Source organism: Tachysurus vachellii, chromosome 14, assembly GCF_030014155.1.
Source record: "Tachysurus vachellii isolate PV-2020 chromosome 14, HZAU_Pvac_v1, whole genome shotgun sequence".
Lineage (NCBI taxonomy): Eukaryota > Metazoa > Chordata > Actinopteri > Siluriformes > Bagridae > Tachysurus > Tachysurus vachellii.
This window is the reverse complement of record NC_083473.1, coordinates 18,208,218-18,224,189: the sequence shown is the minus strand read 5'-3', so window position 1 is coordinate 18,224,189 and position 15,972 is coordinate 18,208,218. Positions and strand designations below refer to the sequence as shown.

At 37.8% G+C, this 15,972-nt stretch overlaps 1 protein-coding gene across 1 annotated transcript; it reads right to left on the bottom strand.

The window, feature by feature from the left end:
* Positions 1 to 236: 236 nt before the first annotated feature.
* On the bottom strand, positions 237 to 10,801 carry cat (catalase). Its single transcript, XM_060886242.1, has 13 exons — positions 10,641 to 10,801; positions 9,407 to 9,578; positions 7,933 to 8,043; positions 7,109 to 7,239; positions 6,915 to 7,019; positions 4,381 to 4,506; positions 4,116 to 4,307; positions 3,845 to 3,997; positions 2,336 to 2,474; positions 2,034 to 2,164; positions 1,813 to 1,920; positions 1,631 to 1,714; positions 237 to 1,541 (listed from the first exon to the last, which is right to left on the bottom strand). The coding sequence occupies exons 1-13, from the start codon at positions 10,704 to 10,706 to the stop codon at positions 1,485 to 1,487; spliced, it is 1,575 nt and encodes a 524-aa protein (XP_060742225.1). The 5' UTR covers positions 10,707 to 10,801; the 3' UTR covers positions 237 to 1,484.
* Between the last annotated feature and the right edge of the window lie 5,171 nt (positions 10,802 to 15,972).

The window sequence follows — 15,972 nt, the reverse complement described above, 5'->3', positions numbered from 1 at the left end:
CTAACCACATTGTTTCCAGTGAATTATAGGTGTATCTGTACAGGCTTGAATGTATAAAACCACAAACAAACAAAAAAACACAAAGACTTCATTTTCAATGTCCTAATTACCAGGTAGCACTTGCAATGGAAATTTCCAGAGGGTAAAAGAGTAGGTAATCTATTGTAATTCTATAATATTATAACTATTTGAGAAACAATTAAAACAGAAAAGAACATAATGTCTATAACATCAAATTTAATGCATTACAAATTAGGATTTATTGATTTATTCCGTTACAGAAGACACACAGCATAACTTCTACAGGCATCAGCAAGAGAAAGACTCTGAGATAATAGAATACAGGGCAATCAAAATGGTTCAGGGTTTTTCTTACACATTTTTTGTAAAGCACAATCACACTGTGTTCTGATCTTAATTCTGTTTTTAAACTCTGAAACTCTAGTTTCTTTATCAATAAATCCAAGTGGTTAAAAAAAAAGAAACAATGTCTTAGCTAGTAAAATATCTAGTTAATGTCAGCATCAGATAGATACACCCTTAGTGTCTGTTATACATTATTGTTACACAATTTCAGTGATATAACATGGTAATATTACAGCAGATACACTTCTAGAGTGTGTCTAGTTACTGCGGACTTCAAAAAAAAAAAAAATCAAGCTTGTCATTACAGAATGCTTATTCACACGGTGTTTAGATAAAAGTGTTTTAACTTAAACACTAAACGATAACTGGGCCGTGCCGCAACAGCAAGCAGATAAACAATGAAACCACCGGACCAAAGGATTAGCCACATCAACCTCACAAGCAGTGTAGATGTATTTAACGGAACATAGTGTAAGTAGAACAAAATCTTTCAAAATAATAAACCCTGAATTTTTGTGCAGTGATCACAAAGTACACAGGTAATTAATGAATTTTGTTGCTGGAACTGAGGATCGTTTACCAGAACATACTAGAAATAACACAAGAACAATCATTTTGACTAGAAACATTGATTAAAAAAAAGGTTTATCCTGATAACCTGGAAATAAACTGAGGAATTGGTTCTCTTATTAGGTTTTCTGATTGTATTTTTTTTTTTTTTCTCTCTGAATCTGCACTTGCAGAAAGACCCAGGAGAGAGAAAAATTTTTTTTTTAATTATTTGTATATAACAGAAACACCACTTGAGAAATGCGACTTGAGCTAAAATAAGATACTAAAGCTGGACACTGAAAAAATGTTCATGAGTTGTCTCACGTCTCTGAGATGATTTTTTCTTGTGTACCAAAATACTTGTATCAAAAGACAACGGACTGCTGAACTATGATTATTGCATGGTAGGTGTTTTTTTAATCTTCTCAAAAAAGAGCTCATAACACATGTTATCCAGTTACACTAGTAATACTTAATCTTGAAGCTTAAATGATATAAGAAAGATCAAGTGCTCTGGTTAGGTGTGTAGCGCGATTTTAAATGCAACAAGAGAGAATTTCCACACGTCATATCTTTGAAGTGACCGCAGATGAACCTCCCTGTGTATACACATGGACGGAGTTCTGGAAAACAAATAGAGATGCAAAAAAGCAGTGTTTATCTCCTGTAGGCAGAAGTGTATCTTGTCACTGATGCATTTTGTCAGCTTTACCTTTTTGCCCTCTGCATTGTACTTGTCGAGCAGCGCTTGAACACGAGAGCCGTAATCCTGGTGCACCGCCATCAGATTCTGGACCTGTGAAGATGAGGGAGAAGGACAGAGAGACAGTGTTCTAAAACTGGATGAAAGTCTGAGAGGAATGGAACGAATAAAAAAAGGAAAAATGAATGTACCATGCGTTTCTGAATAAAGAGCTGAGCTCCTTTCAGATGTCCTGCCATGTTTTGGCACAAACGCTCACGTTCTGCCTCGTTCAGGACCTTGGTGAAGAAAGTGCAAACCTACAGGAGAACAGAAGAGCACCACAGGTTCAATTCTACACATACAGACAAGGTTAGACTATGCCACATGCCGATCCTCCATGAGATCACTCGTCCACGTGACATATCGGTACCTGCGTCACGTTATCCTCATCCGAGCTGTTGTAGCGTCCGACATCAGGAGAGGTTCTAAATTTGGACTCCATAAAGCGTGGCTGACAATCTGGGGCACTGAAGCTGTTGGGGTAGTAGTTCGGGGCTCCCCCTGTTGAAAAAACAAACAAACACACACACAAAAAAACCTCTTATCAGTTGTGTGGAATGGAACTGGAACTGTGAAGTGTTCAAGAGGTCTTTAGTTTGAACATCTGTCCAGGTGTGCAGCCAAGACATGATGTCAAGTGTGTGTACAGTATGTACAGTGAGAATTTCTCACCCTGGTTGTCAGTCATGCACATGGGTCCATCTCTCTGGTAGTTGGCCACGCGGGCACGATAAGGGCAGTTAACAGGCAGCTGAAGGTAATTGGCTCCAAGGCGATGGCGGTGGGTGTCAGGGTAAGAGAAGAGACGACCCTGAACAGAACATCACAAGGTTGAGATTATAAACACAGCAAAGACACAGAGACCTGTGATCACCACCAAAGATGCAGGGATGCTGTATTAAAGGTATGAGGAAAGAGACATGTTTATTCAGTTAACCCTTTCATACAGACAGTCAATTTACACCTAATCTTTATATTTTTAAAAAAATAATGAATGTAAATCACTGTCAAATATCTTGAAGCCATGGCTGTAAAATAAGAAATTTAGCTCTCTAGATTTTTGATGCTTTTCATTTTTACTAACTTCCTATTTAAATAAGTGTTTTTTTAAAACTCTGTGCTATACAAATATATTTGTTATATATTTTAATTAGATTTTACACAAATTTGTCTCTAGCATTACATACTGTATTTTAAATTGGAAGATCAGGTAATTAGGTAAAAAGATCTGTATATAAAGAATATATGAGTTAAATGCACAGAAATTGTATATATGATATATTCAAATTGATCCTACTTCTTGATAACAGAATGTTTTGTTTATTAGTAAATAAATAATTCTTACTGCTTGATTATTCGGAAATGTTTTTTTTTTTACATTTATGTTTTTTTGATGTCACAGTGATGCAGTGAATAATGCATAAACATCTGGGCTATTTAGAATATACATAAAGTTGAGTGATAAACACAACTCTGGTTATATGCTGGTCTCGTCTATCAGATTTCTTTCCTGTCCAGATTTTATATTTTCGTCCTTTTAATGTAGTCCAGGGTTGAGTTCGTCCTCGAACAGATCTCTAACATGCATTAGCATGGCAGTCTGCGTGTGGTTTCCAAAACAAATAGGTGCTATCTCGGTCCCCCAGCCGCTTTGAAACTTCTGGACAACCACAACTATGTAGTAAAGCTGCACAGTTCTCAGAGACCACCTCAGCAGTTTCTTGATTGGTTGATTAAATAACTGCATAAATGAGGAATGTATATAGCATCGTGAATAAAGTGAATGTATATAATAATTAAGGTAAGGTCAAATCTGAAGCTGCTTTTTGTAAAGATGTCTTGTCTTATTTTTAGTCATACAAGATTAGGATCCTCTTTATGAGAATAAAAAAAAAAAACAAAAAAAACAGAATCCCTCAAAATGATGTTTCAAGAGCTTTGACACACTTTGAAAATGGAACAAAAACAGCCACAAAAACAAAAACCCCACAATGGTTCAGGTTGCTCCAGTTATATCTAATAAACAGAGCGTAACCAAATCAAACAGGGCTTTTCCTTATTTGGTATTGTGGTCATCAGATGAGTGAGTAATCTACACGACTACATAACACACCGTCTGTAGTATACATCTAGCATCAGCTTAAATAAATTAAATAGTGATGCGAGTGTGTGAGGCTGTACCTGTAGCATCTTGTCCGGACTTGGCTCAATACCTGGAGGCATGTTACTGGGGTCAAAAGCAAGTTGCTCCACCTCAGCAAAATAGTTAACAGGGTTTTTATTCAACACGAAGCGTCCGACTGGAATCAGGGGGTAGTCGTTATGGGACCAAACCTGAACGTCAAAGGAGAAAACCACTCATTATTATTATTATACATTATCTCATGGTCCTTCATGGTATAATATCACAACCATAGGTATAACATGGCTACTGGAGAAGAGGTTTAGGCACCTTGGTCAGATCAAATGGGTTCCATGGGTATTTCTCTGCCTGCTCAAAGGTCATGACCTGGATGTAAAAGGTCCAGGAGGGGAAGTTGCCATTGGCGATGGAGTTGTACAGGTCACGGATGGCGTAGTCGGGATCAGTAGCGGCTAAACGGTCTGCCTCCTCTACGGTCAGATTCTTAATGCCCTGATCAGTCTGACAGGAAGAGACAGTGTCACACACACAGGACTAAGGACAGAAACAAACAAGCTCATATACAACCACACACCTTGTAGTGGAATTTGCAGTAGACAGGGTTGCCTTCAGAGTTTATCAGCTTGAAGGTGTGGGATCCGTAGCCATTCATGTGGCGATATCCGTCAGGCAATCCACGATCACTGAAGAGGAACGACACCTGTAAGAAAGACAGAAAGAGAGAAAGAAAGAAGGAAAGAAAAAAAGAATAACCTGAGATGAGTGTATTAATTGGACACACTGTATTTAATGAGAATATTCAGAAACATGGATCATTTTCCCTTCATTTGTTATATTTGCAGTTATATTAGTGGCAGAATTTATATAATTTGCTGCTATGGCATTTTGGCTCTATTTCAGAGATGTTAGCGTATCTATAAATGCCATAGCAGCAGAATATTATATATATATATATATATATATATATATATATATATATATACACATACACACACATATATATATATATATATATATATATACACACACATACATATACACATACACACACATATATATATATATATATATATACACACATATACATATACACATATACATATACACACACACACATATATATATATATATATACATACACACATATACACATATACATATACACACACACACACACACATTTCTGTGCTGTGATGTTATTGTAACTCCAATAAGATTGGCCACAAAAATAATCCGTACCTAATCTGTAGCATCTTATTAACTCACTATCATTATTAAATATTGTATACAATACATTTTTTCTCCATCTTCACCTCTTGGCCATTTTCTCCTCTGCCGAAGAACCTCTTAAACCTCTTTAAAGTCCTCCTCCCTACTCCTAACACTTTTTGACCTTATAAATAACTTGCATAATCTTTACTAGTATCTGCTCTTTAATTTTAAGGGGAATCATAATTTTAGAAATGTGAGTATCACTAGGAGCAACACTTTACACTAAGAATCTTTATGAATACGGGCCCTGAACTTTTGCCATGACACTTGCTTCTTCGACTTAATTAAAGCTCACTGGCTGATGGTACATAATTCAGAAAGGCACAGGTTTGTCTTTACAAAGCTTCATGGCTGATAATATTTCATGTCTGAGCTCTTGTAGAATTGTGGAGATCATCTTCATGACACTCCAGAATTATAAAGAATTGCAGTTTCTTTCAAGAATATCTTTATACTGGTTCACTAGGTCATGGTCTAAGAGAACTTTATAAAACTGTTGTGGACACAGACAACACTTTTTTTTGTCTATGAAATGAATACAAAGTCCCAGGCACTGCTTATGTACCAGACAATTCCATCCCAACATTGAAGCATGGTGGTGGCAGCATCATACTGTGGGAATACTTTGTAAATATACAGAAATTTTTTTTTCTAAATGTTCTGAATGTAATATTACAAATTCTATTCACTGTGTTACGACCTACGTTTTTGTATTTGGTATGTATGTTTTCTTTTCTCTATTGTTTCTTCTGTTGTGCTCTAATAGGTCGCCTGATGATTTCCTCTCTCCCTCTATTGGCGGTTCAGAAGAGGCGTGTTCCTTATAAGGGCACTTCCGGCGTTCAACATGGAGCTCATTTTTGGTTCGGCCGCGTTTGGGTAGAGAGCTCCGGGATCCCTCCTCCGGGCGATGATCAAACTTGTTATTCCCCCAGTGAAAATGTGCCTTTTGAACAACTTGTTGATCCTGTATTTTTGTCCTTAAAGTGATTCCTCAAGCACGTGGAGCGTAGGGGTGTCCAGCCTATTTATTTTGATATCTTGATTTGTACTCTGTTTTTCGTTAGGGAGTTAGGGAAGTTAAATGTATTTTACTTTGTGTTCATTTAGGTCACTTAGCCCCTTTCTCCTTTTGCTTTTGAGAGCTGTTTTGTTTGTTGTTTTGGCCTTTGGTCACCCCGAAGAGATGCTCCTTTTCACCTGTCACATTTATTCTTAATAAATCTAATCCTATCTTCTGATTGGTTTGGTGAATGTGTTTGATTATCGGCCGGAGTGATTTAAAACTGGGATCCCACTATTTCAAACTCTGTTCCCTTATTACGCCTCTCGGAGGTTCTGATTTCCCCTAGACTCTGGGCGTAATACACTGGAATTAAGAAGCCCAAACCTACACAAAAGCAGAGAGCTCCATGAAGACATGGTGTACAGAATTGGTGTAAAAGAAGTCGAGTGTCCCGCACAGGGCCCTGATTCTAACTCAACCTAACTGAACCACAGTCTTCTCCTCTTCGCACTTACAACATCAGTGTCTGATCTCGTTAATGCTCTTCTAGGTGAATGATCACTAATCCCCACAGCCATGTTTCAGCACCCAGAAGAAAGCCTCCCCAGAGAGTGGAGCTTATAATAACATCAAAAGTGAGCTTAAATCTCTTCAAAAATCCCATGTGGTTTGGTCAGGTGTCCACAAAATTTTGGCCATATAGTGTAAAAAGCAGGTAGATTCATTCTAACATGGTGCCATAGCTGAAACAGGTAACACTTGCGCAGGTGCTGCAATAAACATAACGAAACCCATATGTTTCTCTAGGGGGCGACAAAAAAAGTACGAACCTGATGCAGTGACTCTGGACGCAGGCTCCAAAAGTCCCAAACCATGTCAGGGTCCTTTAAGTGAGTCTGAGGATTCCGCTTCTGAGAGTGGATGAAGGACGGAAACTAGGCATGCGCACATACACAAAACTCCGTAAGCATACATAAAACATTCTAGTGCAAGAAATCCTTATCTCTGTATGTATCTCTCTCACCAGAAGAGCATCCCTGATAAAGAAGATGGGTGTGTTATTGCCTGTCAAGTCCCAGTTGCCCTCATCGGTGTAGAACTTCACTGCAAAACCTCTAGGGTCCCGGACTGTATCAGCTGAACCAGATTCACCAGCTAGAAACACGGACGTTGTTTGAAAGTATGATGAGAGAAATAGTACTGCTGCTCCTGGGACTACAACATACTCCTGCACCATGGTGCATGCCATGAGCACGAGGTCTAAAGTGCTAAAGTGGATTTGTTTTGACCCAAAGATGTGGTTCATGGGTAAAAGACTGAGGCTGGAACAAGGGGTGGTTCCATATGCAGAAATGGTTAACAGTGTGATATTGCCAAAATAACTATTTAATCTGACTTTAACCACACCTATATGGTGCACCAACTATAAGTATTGGCACCCTTGGTTTAAAAAAAAAAAAAAAAAGAATTATTTTATTTTAAAAAATAAATTAAATAAATAAAATCAGACCCTAGATATATCTGTAGAGGAACTTTGGGAACAGTAATAATAATAATAATAATAATAATAATAATAATAATATAAAAGCCACACAGCATGGTTGACTTCACTATAATTATTGATTGTTAGTGCTACTGCATTTACCCAAAAATAGTTTAGCATTTAGACTCAAGTATAAAACAGGACTGACTCATGAATGCACCGTCTCGCTTCCTTTCAAAGCAAGAAGAGCAAGGGATGTGTTGTACGTCTCCTGAAGTCTAATAACAAATAATGGGTGCTACTAATTACAGATTTATGGTATTATATGAATCAGTGATAGAGAGGAGATAGGAAGTTTGTCTCACCAACAGTAGAGAACCTCACAGCGACCGGAGTCGTCTTGCCCACATATTCAAACACCTTGGCTTTGCTGTAGCGTGTAATGTCATGAGTCACCTCAAAATAGCCAAATGCACCTGCAGAGAAGGAAAAGTATCAAACTGCTGTACCATCATTTCAATCAGAAAATAAAAGCCACTGCACAAGTTCCACGTTTCTCTGATCAGCCACTGCTTAAGATGATCTCTTTTTAATTTCCAACACAAAAAAAAAACAAGATTAGATTCATTCCTTTAGGGCTAAAGTGTGGACTATTTTAGTAGGTCAGGGTTAACTCCCACTTACTGCCATCCAAACAGACTTTGGCCAAGCACTTTAGTTAGCAGCAAGTGCAGCGGTTTGAAAAAGGTTTCTCTGTACGTGTTTCCCAACTAACTCCATTGTGACTTACAAGTAGAACCATGGCAGTGAATGGGAGGTGTTCCTGAGGGTAATGCAATGCTCTAACCTTCAAAAACACTTAGCACAGAAACTGCTGTCTGCAGCAAATCAACTAGTTGAACAACATTTTAAACTAGGTGAAATTATCATAAAACGGTCGTCATAAATAGTGAGACTTTTTTTATCAACCAAGTATTGCAAACAAACACTACATTTCATTTCTTAAATGTTTGTGTTTTCAGTGTCCCATGTTGAAAAATAAACAATGCAGTGTTTAACTACATCGCCCACCACAGTCCGTTGGAACAGTCTTATACAGTGTTTAAATATTAACACTTAACACATAGTTAAAATTCTACATTATTTTCCCCATTAAATCTTAAAACATAACAGGAAAGAAGAGTGAATTAAACAATTCACTACAAGAAACATTTCAAATGAATCTGCTATTAAATTGTTTCTATTAGTTACTATATTCAACTCTATTTTTAAATAGACAATATTAAAATGTAGGGGGGCATGGTGGCTTAGTGGTTAGCACGTTCGCCTCACACCTCGAGGGTTGGGGGTTCGATTCCCGCCTCCGCCTTGTGTGTGTGGAGTTTGCATGTTCTCCCTGTGCCTCGGGGGTTTCCTTCGGGTACTCCGGTTTCCTCCCCCGGTCCAAAGACACGCATGGTAGGTTGATTGGCATCTCTGGAAAATTGTCCCTAGTGTGTGATTGTGTGAGTGAATGAGAGTGTGTGTGTGCCCTGCGATGGGTTGGCACTCCGTCCAGGGTGTATCCTGCCTTGATGCCTGATGACGCCTGAGATAGGCAAAGGCTCCCCGTGACCCGAGGTAGTTTGGATAAGCGGTAGAAAATGAATGAATGAATATTAAAATGTGCGCTTTCACATATCGTATCCTCCCGGTTCATCATCTGTTCTGAAAAGTCTCTTGATGACATACAGTGATCTCCAGAGAATAACCCCATAGATGGTAAATCTTTAAACATACACAACTACAACGGACTAGTTTATTCAGTCGACTTGTACTTGAGCAATCGTGAGCACAAACCTGCTCCTTTAGCATGCACCACCCGTTCAGGAATGCGCTCACGGTCAAAGTGGGCCATCTCGTCAGTAAAAACAACATCTTGCACCAGCAGTGGCCCTCTGGGTCCAGCCGTCTGAACATTTAGCTTATCGCCAACGGGAATACCTGCTCCTGTGGTCAACACATCGGGTTTCTAAGACAAGAATGGATACACAGGTGAGAGTAACGTAAGGAAACAAAAACACTAGTAGCATCTATACACAAGATTACGTTCTCCTATATCACTACATTGCTGTGTTCCCTCAACCACCAGCCAAAACCGTCCTGGTGGCACTCGATTCCTTGCTCCGTACATGTTCCCAGCTCATATTGGGTCATTTTTCTTTGCTACCGCAGTATTGGGATATTGAGCATTACATTTGTCTTACATTTGATAGAGACTATATAAAGCACTTGTATCTGTTAAATGATGTAAATGCAAACATAAAATTAGTCTGGAAGTTTGGTTATTCTATAAATAAAAACACTCTTGGTTTGAATGTTGTCATTACTTTTTATGGGTCATAATTAACCAGACTTTGATAGCGGTGTCTACAATACAGGCTAACACAGTGCTAATAAAAAATTATCTAGTTAACGTTAAAATCATAATTAAGAATTATTGTTCTGTAATGGAAGGGACTTTATTCCTCGAAAGACCTTGGTCATCGGCCTCGATTACATAACCGCACAGTTTAGCCAATCAACACACGTAAAGAAGAACTGCGACCACTTGTGAACTGTAAGGCTGACTCTCTGATTGGCTGGATCGCTGATAAAAAGCAACCAATCCCGTTATAGGATTTAATCAGGCGAGTCTAAAGAAAACAGCTTTTAGTACTTTAGACTGTTTTTTTTGCAGTTTTTTTTTGCAAGTTTCGTGCGCAGTTCTGATCTACGTGTTTTGCAATCCAGATGTACACGTTTACATTTAAAGTTTAACAAACATAACGTTTATTATTTTAACACACTTAAAGGCTAACTACCACGAGCTACTGGCTAATCGAATGCAGCAGTTTGATCACTTTGTAAACAAATGCATAACTGCTTAGAACTTCAGCTCTTAGTTGTTAAGAAATAAAGACATGAGTAAACGACATTAAGTAAACATTCTCAGTGACAGTAACTCGAACTGTCTGACCTTTGCCTCGGTTATCTGTTACACCTTGCACAGCTAGCACGGTGCTCACACTAGCATTAGATTTAAAACGCAAACCTGAGATCCTTTGCTTTCTTTCCATATTTTCATTTGATCCGTAGCCTTTTCTCTGTTTTCCGCCATCGTTCTTATAACTCAAAGGAACGCCAAATGAAAGTTGATCTGTGATAACGTTCTTGGGCTGCAGAGTTTCTGGCACTGTTTTTGTTCCTGAAGCTCACTAAGCCCCGCCCAGAGTAAGCCCCGCCCTTAAGACAGCCCCGCCCCTGAGTCAGCCTAGTTTTCTTATTTGTCATTGAAAGTGGTCATGCTAAAAAAAAAAAAAAAAAAATTGTCTACTTAAGTAAACAAGCCGAATGTCAAATATACTCGATGCAAATTTGGAAATTGGGAGACGAGAATTATACATAATATATGTTATAATATTTTTGTAGCATTACAATTCCCATTTACTGGAACCCAAAGGACCAAACCTGCTCCAGCATGACTGCTCCTTTGCATAAAGCAAGCTCCATGAACACATGGTTTGCCAATGATGATGTTGAAGATCTCCTGTGCCTCACTAATGCTTTTGTGAACCAAGGATTTTGCATTGATTGCTCATAAAATGTGGTTTGATCTTCATCTAATCAAAATGATAGACAAGGACAATTTTAGTACAAATTTCAGTAAACAAATGATGCACATACAGTAGGAGTTTTCTCAAGCATTATTGAGTAATCCTTCACATTGCAAGCTGGAAAAGGTAAGCAAACCTCTATTAAAACCTCCAAAAGAAGATTAGACTGGAGGGTTGTGTTGGTTACTTACATATCTGTTTATCTCAAGAATAAGTCATTAATGTAAACCATGCTTCGATCCCATCCTTTTAACTTATTATATATATTATACTGATAGCGTACAACAGCATTTTTAAAAAACTGAATGTTCATCAGTATACAATAGGTCACATTGTGTAAAAATTGAGGAAATTACGGGCTGTTGCTAGTTACCCCAGGACTGGGCATCACACAAAGTTCAGACAAAGAGCACAATTCAGAATGCTGTAAGAGGAGAAAAAAGAACTCAAGGAAAACCACAATCTCTTGGTTTTAATTATGTCTGAAAACCACATAAATTTGACTCGTTTGTGTGTAAACCACCATCAACACTATGAAGATTATGAGGGAAATGATGATAAGCCCAAGAGCAATGCCATTGATCCAACATGCCTTGACTCCAATTTTCCAGTATTAGGACTAAAAGAGGCGCCACGACAAAAACAAAAAATTACACTTCACAACCACAAAATGATAAAATATTTAATTAGATAATTATTTGAATAGATTAGTTAAGACTATTAATAGTAGACAATAATAAAAATAAACAATATTACATTTTTACAACTTTTTTAATAGGTCACTTTTCACCACTTATATTCCTACTGTTATTTGCAGTGGAGCACACTACACATCCACATCAGGTGGATGGCCTGCATGGAAAGCTGTTCACAGGAATGCTCAGTGAAGCACAAGAGCTCTGCATTTCTTTCAGCGTCTCACCTCTCTGTGCTGTCTGAAATCCTCCAGGCATCAGATTCAGCAGTTTTTCTTACAGGTTATTGCAAGTCCTTATTTACATACTCTAACTGTATAACAGGTAAAGATCCTCTTCAGCTTTATTTCTTTTCCTGGGACAGATTTATGCAAGCTTAGATTAGATTAAATTAAATTAGATTAGATTCAACTTTATTGTCATTACAAGTACAAGGCAACAAAATGCAGTTTAGGTCTAACCAGAGTGCAATAGCAGCAAGTGCAGGATATACAGTGTTTACATGAGTTAAATAAAATAGTAATATAGGAGTAATTTACAGATGTGTATGTACTATGAACATAATATACAGATTGCTATTACTATAAACTGAAATTTACAGAAGGATATGTGCTGTAACAAAATATATGGCTATTACTATAAACAGTAATTTACAGATGTGTATATACAGATTGTATTTACAGATGTAATTCACTATGAACATCATATACAGATGAATATATGAATGTACTATGAATGTAATATACAGATGGCTATTACTATAAATTGAAATTTAGAGAAGGATGTGTGCTCTAAACAAAATATTTGACTATCAATCAATCAATCAATCAATCAATCAATCAAATTTTATTTATAGAGCACCTTACAACAGCCAAAAGGAGCACAAGGTGCTTTCCAGTGAAACAACAATAAAAAATAAAATCAATAAGAACACAATGAACATAAAATAGCAGTTGAAACAGGGTCTACATGTTAAAAGCTTGTATGAATAAATGAGTTTTCAACTGCGATTTAAAAACACTCAGCACAGTGATGGATCGTAAGTGTGCTGGAAGTGCGTTCCACAGCTTTGATCCCTTGATGGCAAATGACCGGCCTCCAAACTTCTCATATTTGTATTTGGGAGTGACCAGAGAGGTATGTCCAGAGGAGCAGAGAGATCTGGCTGGTTGGTAGACCTTTATTAATTCTGTGAGGTAGGCCGGAGCTAGACCATTGATGGCCTTAAACACAAAGAGAAGGACCTTATACTCCACCCTAAACCGCCCCGGAAGCCAGTGAAGCGTTTGGAGGTGTTGGAAAGAAGACGTGCTGCTGCGTTTTGTACCATTTGAAGCCAATTGAGAAGTGATTGATTAAGTCCAGTGTAGAGAGCATTACAGTAGTCAATCCTTGAGCTGATGAAGGCATGTATAGCTTTTTCAAGGTCAGCTTGAGACAAAAATGATTTTACCTTGCTGAGTAGTCATAGCTGGTAAAAGCTCGCCTTCACTACTGCACTGATCTGCTTATCGAAGTGCATACTCTTGTCAAAGATAACACACAGGTTACGCACGGTAGGAGCAAACTGAGGTGTTAGAGGACCAAAACTAAGAGAACTGCTGGGTGAATCCGGGCTAAACAGGATGTACTCCGTCTTTTCTTCATTCAAATGAAGGAAGTTCTGGGAAAGCCACTGTTTGATATCCTGAAGGCAATTATGGAGCGTGTCCAATGCAGAACGATTACTCAGGATCACAGGAAGATAGATCTGGAGGTCTTCAGCATAGAAATGAAATTGAACGTTGTGATTGGAGATGACCAGGTGGCAGCATATAGAGTGAGAACAGAGTAGGACCAAGAATAGATCCTTGAGGCACACCAGATGACAGAGGAGTAACCGAGGAAGAATAATCATTAAGCATTACTGAAAAGGTTCTGTTAGTGAGGTATGATGAGAACCAATTTAGCACCGCACCCTGCAGACTAACAACATGTTGAAGACGAGAGATGAGGATTGCATGATCCATGGTGTCAAATGCAGCGGTTAGGTCCAGTAACACCAAAACCACAGAGCTTTTACCATCCAGGGCTCCAAGAATGTCATTATGGACCCTCAATAGCGCTGATTCAGTGCTATGTCTTGACCTGAAAACGGACTGAAATGTATCACCAATGCCGTGCAGTTGAAGGTGAGACTGAAGCTGGGCGAAAACAAGCTTCTCCATCAACGTAGACAGAAACGACTGGTTAGATATAGGACGGAAGTTGGAGAGTATGGAGGGATCAAGGTTGGGTCTATTACTATAAACAGAAATATACAGAAGGATATGTACTATGAACATGATTCGATTTGACTATATTGACCTTGCAGGGTTGCAGAGACTCTGGAGTTTATCCTGGGAATGCTGGGAGGGTGGGTTTCCAGTCTACTGCAGAAAACACTATGATTTGCTCTGTGTAACAACAGACACACAATTTAGACATTTAGTAAAACCACAGCTTGAAATTGACAGTATATTATTGTTGAAAACGTATTTCTAATTTCTGTTTAATTCTGAATTATTGCTGTTATTTTATTTTGTTACTATTTAATTATTATATTATCTGTATTTTATGATGTTTAGCACCTTGTGTTCAGCTTTGGCTGTTTTAAAGTGCTTTATAAATAAAGTATTATTATTATTATTATTATTATTATTATTATTATTATTATTATTATTACAACTTTAATAATCCTTAGTCAAGAAATAAACTTTATTAAGATATCATGTTGCACGTCAGTCCCATTTTCAGGGGGGATTTTAATTGTGATTTTTAAACTCGTAATTAATTTATTTTGTTAGTAACCAAAGTCGTGTTCTAAGCTGTTTTCTAGTCATTTCCTTTTTGTGTCTTACCTTTTGTGTGAGTATGACTAGTTTCCTGGTTTTGTGTTTTTGACCATAAAAGTAACAGACTTTTATATTGAATAATCGACTTCACAAATTTTGTCTGATCGCTTATTAAACTTATGATGGTGGACTGTCATATTTCATTCTTATCTAACTTAATGCTGACCTAAATAAAGATATCAAGTTTCCATGAGTGGATAAAGAGAGAGGGAAAGAGATGAGATAACTGCAGTCCTAAATCTTTTATTTATCACAAACAATTAAAAACACCTTTACCTGAAGAAAAATATTAACGCAGATAACCAAGACAACATGAAAAAAACAGAAATTAATTATTAAAAGTAATTTTGTGAACCTGAAATTTTCCATTCACTAACATGGGAATGAATGGACATGGTTTAAAAATCAGTACTGCAGACAGCCACTAGAGGGCCTCAGAACACATACCTGCTCTTTAAGGTTGAATGCCTTTTAAAAACTCTCTCACTCACTCATTTTCTACCGCTTATCCGAACTACCTCGGGTCACGGGGAGCATCTCAGGCGTCATCGGTCATCAAGGCAGGATACACCCTGGACAGAGTGCCTACCCATCCCAGGGCACACACATACTCTCATTCGCTCACACACTAGGGACAATTTTCCAGAGATGCCAATCAACCTACCATGCATGACTTTGGACCCGGGGAGGAAACCAGAGTACCGGAGTATCAGAGGATGCCCCCGAGGCACGGGGAGAACATGCAAACTTCACAAGGCAGAGGCGGGAATCGAACCCCCAACCCTGGAGGTGTGAGGCGAATGTGCTAACCACTAAGCCACCGTGCCCATCCTTTTCAAAACTGAACCCAGAATATTACTTATGTAAATATATAATAAAAATATATTTGAAACATGAAGTGAAACAGTTGATGGAAATATTGAGTGATTTAAATTATGTACAAATACAAGAAAGCTTATTTTTGAGTTTGAATGGACTTCATAGAAGCTACGCAAAAATATGCTTAATTAACATGAGAAATTTTGTGTATTTTCAAATGACTAGTAGCTGAAAAAACATTACTGCTTATAATAATTCTAACACATATGTTGTCTTTAGGTGTGAAACATGTTTTGGACATAAAATCAACGTTTGCTTTTATTTTCATAAATGACTACCAGGTTTCTGAGTTTTACTGCTATTTTGAAAAGACAAGGAAACAA